Source organism: Sinocyclocheilus anshuiensis, unplaced genomic scaffold (genome assembly GCF_001515605.1).
Source record: "Sinocyclocheilus anshuiensis isolate Anshui unplaced genomic scaffold, SAMN03320099.WGS_v1.1 scaffold1098, whole genome shotgun sequence".
NCBI classification, from domain to species: Eukaryota; Metazoa; Chordata; class Actinopteri; order Cypriniformes; family Cyprinidae; genus Sinocyclocheilus; species Sinocyclocheilus anshuiensis.
Window position 1 is genome coordinate 692,255 of NW_015538053.1, and position 16,048 is coordinate 708,302.

The 16,048-nt window shown below is 35.5% G+C and overlaps 1 protein-coding gene across 7 annotated transcripts in view; it reads right to left on the minus strand.

Moving 5' to 3' along the window:
• Positions 1 to 3,196: 3,196 nt before the first annotated feature.
• Positions 3,197 to 16,048, minus strand: part of LOC107682141 (cTAGE family member 5-like) — a 20,188-nt gene continuing 7,336 nt past the window's right edge. For 5 of the 7 annotated variants that reach the window (XM_016478515.1, XM_016478511.1, XM_016478506.1 and 2 more), the window contains 23 exons: positions 13,569 to 13,700; positions 13,459 to 13,480; positions 13,262 to 13,350; positions 13,084 to 13,155; positions 12,847 to 12,957; positions 12,658 to 12,729; positions 12,456 to 12,560; positions 12,238 to 12,360; positions 10,715 to 10,820; positions 10,576 to 10,622; positions 10,268 to 10,358; positions 9,782 to 9,920; positions 9,568 to 9,669; positions 9,341 to 9,401; positions 8,664 to 8,699; positions 8,501 to 8,568; positions 8,339 to 8,409; positions 8,121 to 8,249; positions 6,922 to 7,026; positions 5,579 to 5,698; positions 5,192 to 5,244; positions 4,925 to 5,117; positions 3,197 to 3,930 (listed from right to left, as the gene is read on the minus strand). In XM_016478515.1, the coding sequence (XP_016334001.1) occupies positions 3,749 to 3,930; positions 4,925 to 5,117; positions 5,192 to 5,244; positions 5,579 to 5,698; positions 6,922 to 7,026; positions 8,121 to 8,249; positions 8,339 to 8,409; positions 8,501 to 8,568; positions 8,664 to 8,699; positions 9,341 to 9,401; positions 9,568 to 9,669; positions 9,782 to 9,920; positions 10,268 to 10,358; positions 10,576 to 10,622; positions 10,715 to 10,820; positions 12,238 to 12,360; positions 12,456 to 12,560; positions 12,658 to 12,729; positions 12,847 to 12,957; positions 13,084 to 13,155; positions 13,262 to 13,350; positions 13,459 to 13,480; positions 13,569 to 13,700 (2,229 nt within the window). In that variant the 3' untranslated portion in view covers positions 3,197 to 3,748. The remainder of the gene's footprint in view (positions 3,931 to 4,924; positions 5,118 to 5,191; positions 5,245 to 5,578; positions 5,699 to 6,921; positions 7,027 to 8,120; positions 8,250 to 8,338; positions 8,410 to 8,500; positions 8,569 to 8,663; positions 8,700 to 9,340; positions 9,402 to 9,567; positions 9,670 to 9,781; positions 9,921 to 10,267; positions 10,359 to 10,575; positions 10,623 to 10,714; positions 10,821 to 12,237; positions 12,361 to 12,455; positions 12,561 to 12,657; positions 12,730 to 12,846; positions 12,958 to 13,083; positions 13,156 to 13,261; positions 13,351 to 13,458; positions 13,481 to 13,568; positions 13,701 to 16,048) is intronic. The other 2 variants (XM_016478493.1, XM_016478500.1) reach the window with 2 other exon arrangements.

Consider the following 16,048-nt stretch of genomic DNA (forward strand, 5'->3'; position numbering starts at 1 on the left):
GATGTAATTCGACATTTTATAAATGCGAAGCAGAGATCCAGATTGACTAAATGTTGACAAGTTTACAACCTATTGTGGTACCTATGTCAACATTGGTGAAAACGGCAGATTTTCGTGGTTGGTGGCACAGAACGCAAAAAGGGTCATTGTGGTTTAAAATCCGTTAAATTCACTCCCTTTTTGAATAAACCACAGACTAAAAATGCTGTTTTCAGGTGCGTTAACATAGGTGCCTAACATGCTGTAATGAATATGTCGGAATGCTCTTAAACGTGTGCCAGGATTCTGGTTTTTTTTTTTGTTAATTTCAAAAAGTTCTACTTGGTACAGCACCAAAAAAACAATTTCAATAAGTGTGTTCTTAATTCGGAGCTTGTTCGTTGTACATCGATTTTTGTCTAGAGTTGGCGGAGAACGACTGCGTACGACACGTTACAAACTGCTAAAGCATTCATACCGTGCCTACAACCCCGAATAGCTTTCATTTCAAACCCACGTCACCATATGTTCCCGGTCGACCAAGTCTACGAAGCGTTACAAAGACATAGCATCAGCGTTTTCGTCTTGTTTTTCTTTGCAATCTCTCTGTGTGCGCGTGCGTGCGAGTGTGTCGTGTAAACATTCAAAAAGTGCATCCATCAGAGAAGGAGGTGTGTGTTCAGTACAAAGCGTACCACTTCCTCAGCAGTGAACAGGAAACAGCCATTCTCAGGGTTACTGTTAGACGTGTGGAGGAAACAAAATGGAGTCCAATAGCTCAGGCCTCTCACCGTTAAAAGTTTCCATTAATGAAGAATCTTCTCAACAAAGTCACTGGATTTAACTTCTGTCAGCGCATCATCTGCCAAAGATAACGGTGATACGACACATTTTTATTTTTTTTTCTCGAAGTGCCCGCATGCTGGCAGAGGGCAGGGCCAATGGCTGATGGGCCGAGATGTACTACTACTATCGTATTACGACAACTACTATTAGATAAATGTACTAATGGTTGGATTTGGGAGGTGGTCCACAGCTGTGCTGTGGCTTTGGTCAACATACGTTAGATCTCTCTTACAATGCACCTGTTTCACTGTGAAGAGTGAATGTAATTTAACTATTGAAAATCAAGGTTGGTTCTATCGGACCTATAAGCTGCTATGAGACGTGTTAGGAACATTCCACTGGGGAGTTAAAAACAAACTAAAATGGCCAAATGTCTGCATGAAATGAATATTTTTTTACTCTTTTATTCTGTTTTGGTTCGGGATCCTGGAATCAGCGTTCGACTGGTCCTACGATGAAATTCTTGAGCCATTTGAGAGCAAGCGTAGGTTTTTATTGACGATCGATGTGACCAGTCGGTTGTTACAACTCAGTTGGATCCCAGATTTTTCTTTCTTTCGGAAACGTTATATGCATTTCACAATCTCATAGTAAGGAGAAAGAGGCCTGCTATGACCCCATCTGAGACGGTCAGTGATTTATAGCTTTTTTTCAGACCGCTACCTTACTGATTATCGACCTCACGCCAGCCTTTGGTAAAACGAACAGTCTGAGTTTCCACTGCAGGTCCGATCTCTAGCTTGACGCGGGCCTCTCTTTCTCTTTCTCTCTCTGGTCGGCTTGCGTTAACGGCAAAGTCAAAAACTATGCAAACGGAATGCATACGATCCAATGGCTCTTAACTCGGTTTTCTTTCTTTGGCTTTTTCTTTTCTTTTTTCTGTCACTCAAATGGAAATAACCTAACTTGCAATGATACTTGGCCTTACTATTGTTATTATTATTATTGTTTTAAGATCTTGATTCTTCGGAAGCCAACTCCGTTTCAGGGGCGACCGTGGGTTACAGACATGGTCTCTATGAGACTGGCCAGAAGGCCCCAGTTATAAGTGGTACGAATGTTGTGCATTTGTTTAAAATCAGGACAGTTTGCAATAAAGAAGTGGCCATCATGGGGCACCAGCAGTGCTAAGACCACGCTGCTACCTTATAAACTTAACGGGGAGTTAAATAAGATAACATAAATGTGCATATGCGTATATATATCAACGTATATACTTTTATGCAACACATGTCCGGGTTCTATTTATGGACATTGAAAAAAGTTTATAAGCGTTGTTGTTTTGCAAAAATGGTTTTACCATCTTAAATGTTTAATATGTGGGCAGGTGTATTCTGTCTACTTTTTTGTCTCCGGTGAGCACATAGCATTGGATTTTATATGTACATCTGCAAACAGGAAGTATTCTGGCACAGGTGTGAACATGCCAGGTGGGAAGATTTTAATGAGAAAAAGTGATCTTGAGGTTCCACGATAAAGAAGGAAAACCTTTGGGAAAAAGTTAACTGACAGATATTGGGTAAACCAGCCGAATGTTGATTTGAATTAATGTTGAACGAATGCATTTTCTTTTAATCGGTAAAATAAAAGCATTTAAAAAAAAAAAATCAATCTTGTCTGTGTTTTTATGCAATTCTGATGTACAAGGCATTTTTTCCCTTTACACTTCACAATGGGAGACTGAATGGAAAGTAGTTCACTTTTTTTTGTTACAGTGATTACACTTTTATAAAGCTTAATTTCTACTGATTTAAAAAGACTTTAGAGCTTGGCCTAGCTTTTCCAGGTCTGGAAATTAGGGATTCATATGTAGGTACATTCTTGATTACTCGTTAAGATGTGTAAAATATGTTCCAAAAATTATAACAATGCACTTTCTGTGCTCGGTTATGAAAATAATTTCTCTTAAGTAATTCCAAAGCACTCTATTACTTTGCATATTAAAATGTGTCCCTTAATGGTCATCGTAAAACGAATGAATGATTCTCATGCTGCGATTATACATGTTTCTGTACTTCATAATTACATCTAGTGTTGTCACGGTACCAAAATTTCAGTATTCGGTACCGATACCAGCGAAAATCCACGGTTCTCGGTACCAAGTTCGGTACCTAACTACGTATACGCTAACGGCGGTTTATTTCAAATTCAAATTAAAATATGGAATAATATTCATAACAGCTCTAAATATTAAAAATGTAATGAAAACTTACCTGCTTGAACTTGATCGGGGTGTTTTGTTAGTTTGATGTCTACATCTTAATCTTTAAAAACATTAATCATTTAATAACATTGTAATCTTCATACTGTATATGACTAAGTTACATACATTAGCACGTCTCAGCAAAGAAAACATGAAACTAATCCAGTATTTTTCAAATTGCATCTTTTTTTATTATTAATCAGACCACCTATTTTTAAGGCATGAGTTGTTATTAGAGGAAACTATAAATATTTCCGCTACATGGACGGTTCTCTGGACTGAGTTGTTGGATTTTTTTGTTAGTTACCAAAGTCTTGTTTAAACAGCATCCTATTCACAATATATACTTAGTAGACTTTCTATATACACAGTTTGACAAATATGAGGACCTTTTATCATCTACATTAAAAAATAAAAAAAAAAGCATCAGAGCACCTATAATTCTGTTAAAAGGCAGTCTCATTGACTTTTTACAATTTACCTACAGGTTCACTAAGGCTGCGCACATACTGTACCTGAAATACAGACATCAACTTGCTCTTCCTAATATTATAACCAGTGGCATGTGCTGCACCCTTTGCCATGCTTGTGCTTTCAACTAAGACAAAAAGTAAGAGATAACCACAAGGCTACTGCAATTACATATCAAAGGAAACACCCCCTGAGCACAACAACAGGAGGTCAGAAACAGTTTGCAGGGGAGGAAGAGAGCGTGAGAGATCAGATGACATCATGAGGAGAGGGCGACTGGTCAGGGGGCTGCTCGCTGCCGGGTGGGGAGGGTCTGGGTGGAGGTCCAGGGGGGAAGCTGGCAGACGAATGTCTTGGTGGTAAATAGCCCATATGTTGAGGGAGTGGCATTGGAGCTCTGGGAAACATTCCTGGGGGAAGTGGCCCTCGCACTAGTGGAAATGGTAATAAAAGTTACCAATTTGTACTAGAACACAGTATCAAATAATCAGACTGAAAAACCTGAAGTGATGCAGTCTTGTACCAATTTCCATAAAATATAATTATAGATTAAATTATTAATTTAATAAATTAATTAAATGTTTAAAGTAGCTGAGTCCTATATAAAATGTGTAATAATAATAATAATAATAATAATAAATCAATTTGTATTAAGACACAGTTTCAAATAATCAGACAGAAAACTCTGAAATTATGCTACCTCAAATTCCTATAAATATACCCAGAAATTAATAATTTTTTTAATGATTTAATAAATTTGTAAATATAAAAATCCAAGTAGCTGAGTCCTATCTTGTAATAAATCAAATATAATAATAATAATAATAATGAATTAGATAATGTGTAATGATAATCATAAATTATAAATTATATAATAAAAAATATTAACCAATAATATCAACTTTATCAATCAAATCACAAAATAAATTCTTTCCCTAAATAATTTTTCCACTAAACATGTTTTCATTTGCAAAAACATTACAACTATTATCAATATTGATCAAAATGTTAATATTTGTACATCACTACTGGAAATAGCACTCATAATTCCAAGTTCATGTTTTTCCCAAGTTTTTCATGATAATGAGACCCATGAAATTAACCATTTTTTAAGTGTTAGCTTTAATTAAATTTGTAAATATAATAAAAAAAAATATATATATATATATATAAAAAGTCCTATCTTGTAATAAATCAAATGGCAAAATTAAAATGTGTAATAATAATAATAATAAATTATATATTAAATAATTAAATATAACATTAACCAAATCTTATTAACTTTATCAATCAAATCACTAAATAAAGTCTTTCCCTAAATCATGTCCCACTAAATATGTTTTTCGTTTGTGAAAAAGTCACATTGCAAAAGTTAAATGTGCTTCATATGCACTTTCACATTTAAAGTGGAAAGAGTTAACTTACTGCCTATGGCAAAACCACCAGGCCCACGAGGGGGAAAGAACTCCGGAGGTCCATAAGAGCCCCTGGGTGGGAAGTGTGGGTCCCTAGGGTCCATCAGCGGGGGCATTCCTATGAACCGGGGGCCAGGAGGAGGGCCCATTCTTGAATCTGGATCAGGAGGCAATCTCATGTCACCAGGCATCGAGTGAGGACCCTGTAAAAAGACACATTTCAGTTATGTGCATGTACAAAAACTATGTTTTTCTCATCAATCGGAGGTTTACTCACTTCTCTGCTCTCATTCTCACTGATAGATGAGCTGTTTCTTAGAAATGATGAATCTGGGACAAAGAGAGAGAGGAAAAAATACTCTTTGAGCCAAACTCCCACTCTCACATTTTCATTTTAATTCTTCAGGATTGCTAAAAAGAGAACTCATTCATACCTTGGTAATGCTATTACATGAGCTGCATAAAACAAGTTAGCAGGGAGTTTTTGTTGCTCCACTTACTAGAATATGTATCTCAGTTTTTCAGTATTAGTTACTAAGTTACTATTAGGCTTGTATATGTGAGTCATATGGGCTATTTATTATTCCACAGGTACAAATGACCTTTAAGAGAAACAGAGGAGAAGTCAAACATATCACAGAGGCGGTCACATGGAAAGACTCACCTGATTTGTCACCAAAGTATGGCTCAGGAGGAAGTGTAGGTCTAGGAGGCAAAGGACCCATAGGATATGGACCTGGAGGAGGTCTCCTAAAGGGCAAACCCGGATCTGGGAGAGGGTGACCTTTCATAAACATATATATATATTTTTTTTTTTAATGAATATCTATATAATATACATTTATTTAAATAATTCTATAATCAAGATTATAATTTATATAAATGTAATATTATATTTTGTATATACATTATTTATTCTAAATAAACTCAAGAGCCTTGTAAACATTTTATTACAAATAAAAACAAAATGCAATTAAAAAATTTTTTTAAAATAATTTTTAATTATATTATTATTCGCAATATTCTAGTATTCTAAATTTAAGAGCCTTTCAGACACTATCAGAGAAATGGATAATTTATTACAATTAAAAACAAAAACTTAAAAATAATTATTTAAAAATATGTATATTTATAAAATAAAAATGTAACATATTAAACAATATATTTTAAATATATAATAATAATAATAAATACATTAATTCATATTATTATAACTAAATTCAAGACCCTTTCAAAATGCATTGTACATTACAAACAAAAACAAAACTTTACATTTGAAAATTATTGGCCCATGAACACCTAGGATGTAATGGGAATGATGCTAATGACATTTAAAAAATACAGTGATGTCCTGTGCTATTCACACCCACAGTATGAAATAACTAATCACTGTGCTGAACATTTAGTCCACAGCCCCTGAATCGACAGTATTCAGCCCAACAGTGAGGAGCAGCAGAGGGCAGTGGGACAAAGCCCGACGCACAGCCCAAAAACACAGAAACGTCTAGAACAAAGAAGGCCCAGTTCTGTGACTCTTCAATGAGCTGTGCGGAGTCAGCGCTTCTCAGCCACCTCTGAATAACTGAGTTTGAGCTTCAGTAACAGAAACATCTCTCACTTCACACCGTTGGCTAAATTATAGGCACAAGACAGTTTAGTGCTTAATATTCCTAAATCAATAGCAAATTGACATTGAATCGCGCAAATAAGCCTCATTTTGCTTTATAATATTACTATTTCTTGCATCAGAATTTACTTTTACACAACTATTTCCTCCCTCTCTCTGATCATTAAAAATAAACAGGCATTTTTTTGCCTTACTGTACCTTTAAGACTATGTAAAAGACCTGTTATGATTGGCTAAACTAGTGATATGTTGATATGTAAAAATGGGCAGTCATGTTAATATGCTTATGGTTCTTCTATCAATAATTCTTGATCTTTGAGAGCTAGAGAAGTATTTCCTCCTGCTACAGAGCAGTCACAGCAGTGGGAACATCACTGTACCTGGAGGGGGGGGAGGGCCCCTGCGTTCCCTGTCCCAGGAGGGAGACAACGAGCCACTATCAGAGTCTGGCCCACCACTAGGGGGCTCTACCCCACCACGGGATGCTGATTATGTGACAGTGAGAGTGAAGGAAGATGAATGGAGTGGAGAGAAATGGCACATAAAAATGTTTGAGGAAGTTAAGAATGGAAAAGCGAGGAAAGGGAGACAACCAACAAAATATTAACGAGGGTAATGAAAAACAAGACTCATCTATATGTAAACTTGGGAAATGATTTGCTACCCACGATTTAGTATGCATTTAAACTGCAAAAATGGTACTGGTATATCTTGCAGGTCTTTAATTATTAGTGATATGCATTAACTATCCTAAAGTAAATAAAAAAACGTACAGATACTAAATTTAACTGGAGCAGTTTCGGAGATAGCACTGGATACATATTCTTTTAAATGCAACTACACTATGTAACATTTAGTAAAATGTCAATTGTTTTCTGTGATTTAGCATTTTGCTTTAAAAGATAAAATAAAAGGGGCTCTTTCAAAATCTGAATATAAGTTTGGGGTCTCTTATGCTCAGCAAGACTGCATTTATTTGATCAAAATTACAGTAAAAGCAGCAATTCTGTAAATAAAAATACAATTTAAAATACATGTTTTCTATTTGTACTCCAGTCTTCAGTGTCACATGATCCTTCAGAAATCATTCTAATATGCTGATTTGCTGCTCACGAAACATTGTTATTATTAATGTTGAAAACAGTTGTGCTGCTTAATATTTTTGTGGAAGCTGACATTTTTTCAGTATCAAATGAATGGATTTAAAATAAAATATTTTGTAGCATTATAAATCCCTTCACTGCCACTTTTGATCAATTTATTTGCATCCTTGCTGAATAAAAGTATTAAAAATCTTACTGACCCTAAACTTTTGAACAGTAGTGTATAGGTAACTGTATAGAAATTTCCTATCATAAGTATTTACCAAACCATACTGAAACTGTGACGTAAACCAAACCCATTACACCCCTAATGCAAACATATTAACTATATCTCATGGGAGATGAACTGGAATCATGCATGTAATACACAGACACACACACAAAATATTGCTAGACAACTTTTATGAATCACATTTTTCATACTAGCTAGGAGACTTTTCCCAGAATTAAAAAAGGGAGGGATGTGTGTATATCACCTCTGCCTGGACCCATAAACTGAGGTGAGAGTCGAGGGGGTCCGTCCATTAGTGTAGGAGGGGACAGGAAGGCCCGTGTTTCTGAAGATGGTCGGCTAAGAGGAGAGGGTCCATATGGAGATCTTTCACCTGTGAGATGGGGAAATGCATGGCTAATGGTTAATACCATTTTAAATCATAGACATGTACTAGCCAAAGGGAAGTGAAGAGTATCTGACCTCTAAATAAAGGTCTGCCCTCTCGTACATCCTTTTCAAGAATCTCAAACTTGAATTGGGCACCAGTCAGCCTGCAATTGTAAACATATTAATATGTATGGATAAATATTGCTTCTGCTGTATACAAAACACTACAGTAAAATACTCTCTAGTCAATCTCACTTCTGGCGGAGATGAGCATTTTCTCTCTTGACATCAGCCAGGTCTCGATCTGCTGCCCTTGCAGCTAGCTATAACACAGACAATAAGAACAGTATACTTCTGACACAATAAAGCTACTGATGACTGGTACAGATCAAATATAAGTGGTCTGAAAACAACTTACCCAGTTATCATGAGCCTTTTTCTCATGAGAAGTAATCTGGTAGAAAAAAAAAATTAAAAAAAAATATTCATATATAGAAATGATAAACTGATATAAGTATATATGAGACATCACTCTCATTTGTGGTGGTAAATAAATAATGTGGTGGTAAAAGAATGATTAATGTAAAATATTTATATAATTTACATATTTTTTTGTATTTTTATATAATTTTATTTATTATACATTCTCATATTGGTCATATATCATTTTGTATATATTATACTGTGTGTACATATACATGCATATCTATCTATCTATCTGTCTGTCTGTCTCATTTGTGGTAGGAAAAAAAAAGAATTTTTATTTATATTAAATAATTATAATTAATTAATTATGAATTATACATCCTCATATCAGTCACATAGGTCTACATCATAATGATAGACTGATATAAGGATGTATAATGTCTCCCCCTAATGTCAGTTCCAAAATCTACCAACAATTTCATCAACATTTTGTGGTTTCAGATATTTCTTACATGAGAGTATTTTGAGTAAATGTTGTCTAAAAATAATAATAGGTTATAATAAACATATTCAGCGTGGGTATCATCAGCATGTGCCACTGAAGAACCTTTATCAATATAAATCATGTAGAGACGTTGTTGTAACTCTGTAGCATTACTAGTGTGTCACCTGATTCTTGTAGGCCAGTGACGTCCGTTCCAGTTCTTCCTCTAGGTCTTTGGCTCGTTGTCTATATAAACAGTGAAAGAGACTATAATGTAAACTTCCTCTTTTAGTGAACGTTCATTATGTTTCAAGTTTTCTCCCCTTCTCAGAGACCATTTCCTTTGATTTTATCACATACTATATCATACTTAACTCGACTTCCTCATGTGCGCTAAACAATTTGCTCTGACCTGTAAGTGTTGAGCTCCTCTGCAGCAAGACTGATCTTCTTGCCTGCCTTGTTGAGCTTCTCCTCCTTCTGTAAGCGCTCCTTCTCCTCCACTGTCAACATCCTGACAAGAGTCCAAGGAATAATTGAATGATTAGCATTAGTATTTGAAATCCCAATAAAAAAAAGACTTCAGAGACACAGAATGGAGGATAAAGATTTTCCACGGTCCAAACCTGTGTAGTTTGAGTTCATTCTCCTGGTACATCTCAGTCACGATCTGGAGTTTCTGCTGGAGTTTCTGGCTTTCACGAGCATAGCTGGCACTCTCTGATTCCAACACCTCCTTCTGCTCCTCAAGCTGTTTGATTCCCTCTGAGAATACAGAGAAACAAGAAAACAAGTCTTCATTTACAGTCTGAAAGATCATGTTTGATATATTCAGGCCAAAACAAATCAGATCCACTTTCATTACTCATAATAATTGCATAGAAGGTGTTTTCCAAGAATATCAGGTAGGAAAGCAAATATGTTGTGATGTTATGATTAATTCAGCAAGATAGGAATACAAATCAATCGAAAATAAAATTGTAAGGTGCCTAAAGATTCCCATTATGAATGAATAGGTCACATTTTCTTTCTACAATCAATCAAAACAATTATATATCAAATTAAAAGGTTCATGCATCAGCACCTGTTTCAATTCTAGTGGAAGTGTTTACCTTGGAGATCTTCTTTGGCTTTAATTTCATCTGCGAGTTTGGCTAACACTCTGTTCTTGTGCTCCTCCATGGACTTCAAGTCTGCACTCATCTGCGACAAAGAGGACTAACTTATCTACCGCATCATATCTGTTAGCAGCATATCTGAATATTGTGGATGTAGACAGAAGTTATTCATTTAAACTGACACATAAGGGTTGTGTTTCAAACCCCAGTGAGCTGCCATACTTGACAGGATGTTTGGCAGTCATATGTGGTATCTAGGTGTTTCACTAGGTTTGAGACAACCAGGATGTGAGTAGGAGTACCTTGGCCGCTTCAATAAGTTTCTGTACTTTTTCCTTCTGATGGAAATCTGCAAGCACAAAAAACTCATGAGACGACACCTCAAGACCTGACTTCAAATCAAACTAAGAATATTCCCAAATTAACCACAAGAGCTTGAACCTGAACTGTCTCCATTCTCAGCTCCAGCTGCATTAGTGCTGCCGTCAATGCAGCTCTCATCCTCAGAATCCCAATCTCGCATCTTCAAAAGGCACTCTGTCAGTGACTGATACAAGAAAAGGAAAATGTGTTTTTTTTTTTTTTTTTTAGAAATACAGTTCTGCCATGATAGCTTAGTTTAGCATGGTAATATACATGGCTATGTCAATGTGTTTGGTCTTGGCGGAATAGATCTGCTACGCTGCTGCCGCTGCAGAGCAAGTACCGAGACTTGCTACTGCCAGTACATCCATGACATGCTGCTGTGAGCATGTAAGAAATACTGCTGCTGCACATATGTGACCCTGGACCACAAAACCAGTCATAAGGGTAAATTTCCCGAAAATGAGATTTATACATCATCTGAAAGCTGAAAGACTGGTTTTGTGGTCCAGGGTCACATATAACATATATGAGACAACCCCATATAAAACATACATGAAGTCACCCCGTAGCAGATCTATACAGGTGGAGCTGGGGAAGGTGGAGGGTTTCTGAAGCGCGCTGCAACTGCTACAGCAAGCACTAGCCAAATATTTGAATGTTGAGCAGCAAGCTCATTGGCTACCGATACAGGAGAGAACCAATCAGCTGTGACGTGTGATAATGATGTCAGCGAGCACTAGCCAAGTATTTGAATGTTGAGCAGCAAGCTCATTGACAGCTGATACAAAAAGAACCAATCAGCTGGGCCACGTGAATAATGTCATTATGTCAGACTGAGTTAGAACCTATCGGCCTGCGCCATCTAGAGTTTCATGACAGAACTTTGTATTTTTACCACGCTGTGCACTACTTTGTCAATGAATAATTTCCTGTTTAAATACTTTTGAGTAAAGTTTGATTAAATATTGTGCATTTAAGAATATAACATGTTTATTTATTATTCGACACTTTTGTGTACATCTAATTTGATATAAATTTTAATTATATCACATATGCTACCATATGAGGTCAGTATTTTATTATTTTTTTAAAGAAATGAATGCTTTTATTCAGCAAAGATTAGGGATGTAACGATTAACCGCGAGCCGGTTGAAAATCGATTTAAATATGTGACGATTCAAATCGGTTGAGATGCTAAACAAATCGCGATTCAATTAGGGGTAGGAGTTTATATGAATGTATGTCTGAGGGGAACTTACTGTCTTTTTCGATGGTATTTTTTCTTTTCCTCTTGCCTCTGTATAATGCATATTAAAGTTCATAAGTGCAGCGCTGCTTTGTTTACAGCGGAAACCAAGGAAACACTTTAAGCGCCACCTGCTGGCAGAGAGTGAATCTGCGTCTCATTCAGCTCCTCTGCTGTTTCTGAATCGAATCGAATCGTGAGTTGAGTGAATCATTACATCCCTAGCAAGGATGCAAAGTGACAGTAAAAACATTTACAAATAAATGCTGTTCTTTTGATACTGAAAGAAATATGACGGTTTTCTGTTTTCTAGTGTCTGGTCTCATTGAGCCTGATGCCATTGTGTTTTTACCTTGATGCGATCATCTTTATTAGCGCAGTCCTCCAGCATACCAGTATGAGATCTTTCACACATTTTCATCTCCTCCTCCAGCTCACCGAGACGTTCACCCCAGTCCTCTGCCTCTTGCACCAGCTGTATGAGTGAAGAAAACATAGGTACTCCTGTTAAATGTTTTTTATTGATCTGTTCATCTTCTCCAAACTAAGCACTCTAACACAGATCTCAACCTGTTCTTTACTCTCAAGCAGCATTGCATGCTCCTCTTTGGCCGCCTGCAGGTTTTTCTGCAGTCGCTCTGTGTTGATCTCATGGATCTTCAGTGTTGTGTTGTCCTACAGATGGAGAAACAGGTAACAGTATAGAATTACAAATGATTGTGTTTAAAAAAGGAAATATGACTGAAACATGCATCATATACATTGTCAATACCTGTTCTAACTGGGACTTTCGTTCTTTAGCTTCCTCTTCTAAATTTCTTAAAATCTGCTCAAGTTCAGCAAGCTGAAAAACAAATATAACAATTGTTAGGACAGATACAGACAACATAAAGGGCATCAAGCATGAACAGGGTAGTTTGAATATGTAAAGTGAGTGTATCTGTGTGTATGACAACATTACCTGATCCTCTTGCTGTTTTCTTGCTTTGTTTTGTTGGGACAGCTCTTCTTGCAGCCTCTCTATTTCCTTTTTCATTTGTGCATTTGATTGTTCAAATTTCTGTGATGCCACCTAAAAGCAGTATAATTGGATCAGGTAACTAGTGAAGTGGTCAGGGAGACACATTTTATAAGCATTAGTAGCTAAGTAACTGCATGATTTTACAGGAAGATTTGAAACCATAATGACCATATTTACCTCTAAACTGTCTTTTTCTGCAGCTTGTGCAGACATGCCATTGTTCTGTAGTGTGGACTCTAGTTTGTCAAACTGTTGAGACGGACAGACATTGTTTAGAGGGACTGATTTAGGAGAACGCAGTTATACAAGCATGGATGTGCATTAAGTGTTCATATACTGTAACAGCATTTCTCACCTTCTGTTTAACCTCACTGAATGTCTCCAGCACTTTGCACTTTTCATCAAGCAGTTCGGCCACTTTCTGCACCATTTGCGTCTCTTTACCTGCAAACAAATCAACAGACAGGATCAGTTGAGAGCTGACAGTGGAGATCAGATAAAACAGATCATGAGGATAGGTTTAAAGCAGATAAAGAGATGGAAAACACTCACTTGCATATATTCGACTTCTGATCTGCAGAACAAAACAGAAAAAGCTAATTTAGTGAAATGATAGCACTCATAAAGTGTGCATTTTTATGTAGCAGTAATGCATGACTTACAGACTGAATGAACCTGCAGCTGAACAGAAGCAGTGTCAATACACCTAAAAATCCCGTGAAAACCACAGCTTCCCATGGCAGTCCATATAAGTCAGGACCAGGTCGGATATCATCAGGAAGAGAAGACACAACCTAAGACACAGAAGTTAAACAGTTATATGAATTCTCAATAAAAAGGGAAGTATAAATTAAGCAATTTTACACACTTTCATATTATAAAATAATATGAAACCCTTTCCTAACCCTCTCTCTGTCACGCATACAAAAGTGGACAGGATGTTCTATAAACCTAAACCCACATTCACATGATCAAACACAGACACGATTTTTAGTAGTTTCACATAAACGTTCATTATTATTTCTTAAACATAGCAGTAATAATAATGATCATTTATATCACACATTTTTGCAAAGAATATTTTAGCACTTTTTACTTTACTGTTACATCACCTGTCATTTTTAAAGTCAAGAAATCAAAACTATTAAAATAAAATGTATAAAGGTTTCTACAACAAACTACGATGTGTTTTAAAATAGATTGTTTTTTAAACGAAAAAGTACAATCTCAGACATCCTCCTTTGTCACTGACCTACAATAACTGACCAAAACCAATGCCACTGTAAGATGAAAAAGACAATATACACTAAACCTCTAAACACTACTAAAGCTATACAGTCATAAACTGGTAAACAAGGCCAATAAAGGTCAGCTGAAGGCCAATAAAGGTCACTGTAGATCTATAAATCAATAAGTTTAATAAAATCACACAAATCAATGGTAATGTAAGATGAAATGAGCAACATGTACCAGATGCTTCAATGCTAACCAGCTATGTCTTAATACAAAACAGTTTACACAGTATACATCTAATTAAACACTTGTAAATACTGCATTAGAATAAATGATGAGTACTATGATAGCTGACTTAATAGAAATATATATGACACCTGCTGACAGCTGCCATACACACTAACGCGGTTTCATCATACACACTGTGCCACATACATCTTTGATTTTCTCCACGGCGAGAGTGTAGTAAATCTTCGCTGCTCCTTTCATGTCAGTCGCTTCTGTAACGACCGACTCGGCCTTAAATTCGTCTGCCATGATTATATCCAAACTGAGTTATTCTAAATTCTGTAATCTGTTAATTTATGTTGTTATGCCATGGTGCCGGATGCTGCTCTACTCTGACTGCTAGTGCTCACTGCGCTGAGAGGAAGAGCGCACTCTTGTGTTTTAGGGAGGATTCGTGAAGCATATGATCTTGTGTTTCGAAAATGTAAATTTATATTTGTTTTTCTATTTTTAAATTAGAAAAAAACATGTATTGTGTTATATAAAACAGTAATGTTTTGATTTTATGCGAACATTTTTAAATCCACAAAATTTAACACCCCTATAAGGGTCATGGTTTCTTCCACACGTCACCAATTGCTGAGTGCCACAACGTTGGGTTCGCGTTTTAAAGAGACAGACGTATCTATAGACACCGAGGAATTAGTCAGTAAGCACACACGCAAAAATATTGGTCATGATCTGTTTATGAAACGTCATAGTTTAAAATATGGGTAAGTATGTTTCATTGGTGGGTGTGTCAGTTAAATATATCTCTCTATAAACAAAGGTCATTGATACAGAGACCGGTTGAGCAGCTCCCTCTGGATTAAACTCAACTCAAAATTACTACTTAATTTACCTTTGTGTCTGCATTACAATTTTATTTATTATCTATTTAGCAGGTTTTATAGGTTATTTAGTTGTAGAGACAGTAAATACTTATCAATATCAATCAATTTGCCTTGAGTGCAAAATATGACACTCTTTGGCGACATTTATTTTTTTATTTAGTCATTTAGCAGACGCTTTTATCCAAAGCGACTTACAAATGAGGACAATACAAGCAGTCAAAACTAACAAAAGAGCAACAATATATAAGTGCAAATGACAAGTCTCGGTTAGCCTAACACAGTACATGTAGCAAGGTGTATATATATATATATATATATATATATATATATATATATATATATATATATATATATATATATATATATATATATATATATATATATATATATATATATATATATATATATATATATATATATATATATATACATATACACATATACATATATACATACACACATATATACACATATATATATATACATACATACACATACACACACATACACATACACATATATACATATACATACATATACATACATATATATATATATATATACATATACACACATATACACATATACATACATATATAATACATATACATACACATACACACACATATATATATATATACATATACACACATATACACATATATATACACATATATATACATATATACATATACACACATACACACACATACATATATATATATATATATATACACACACATATATACACATACACACATATACACATACATATACATACATACATA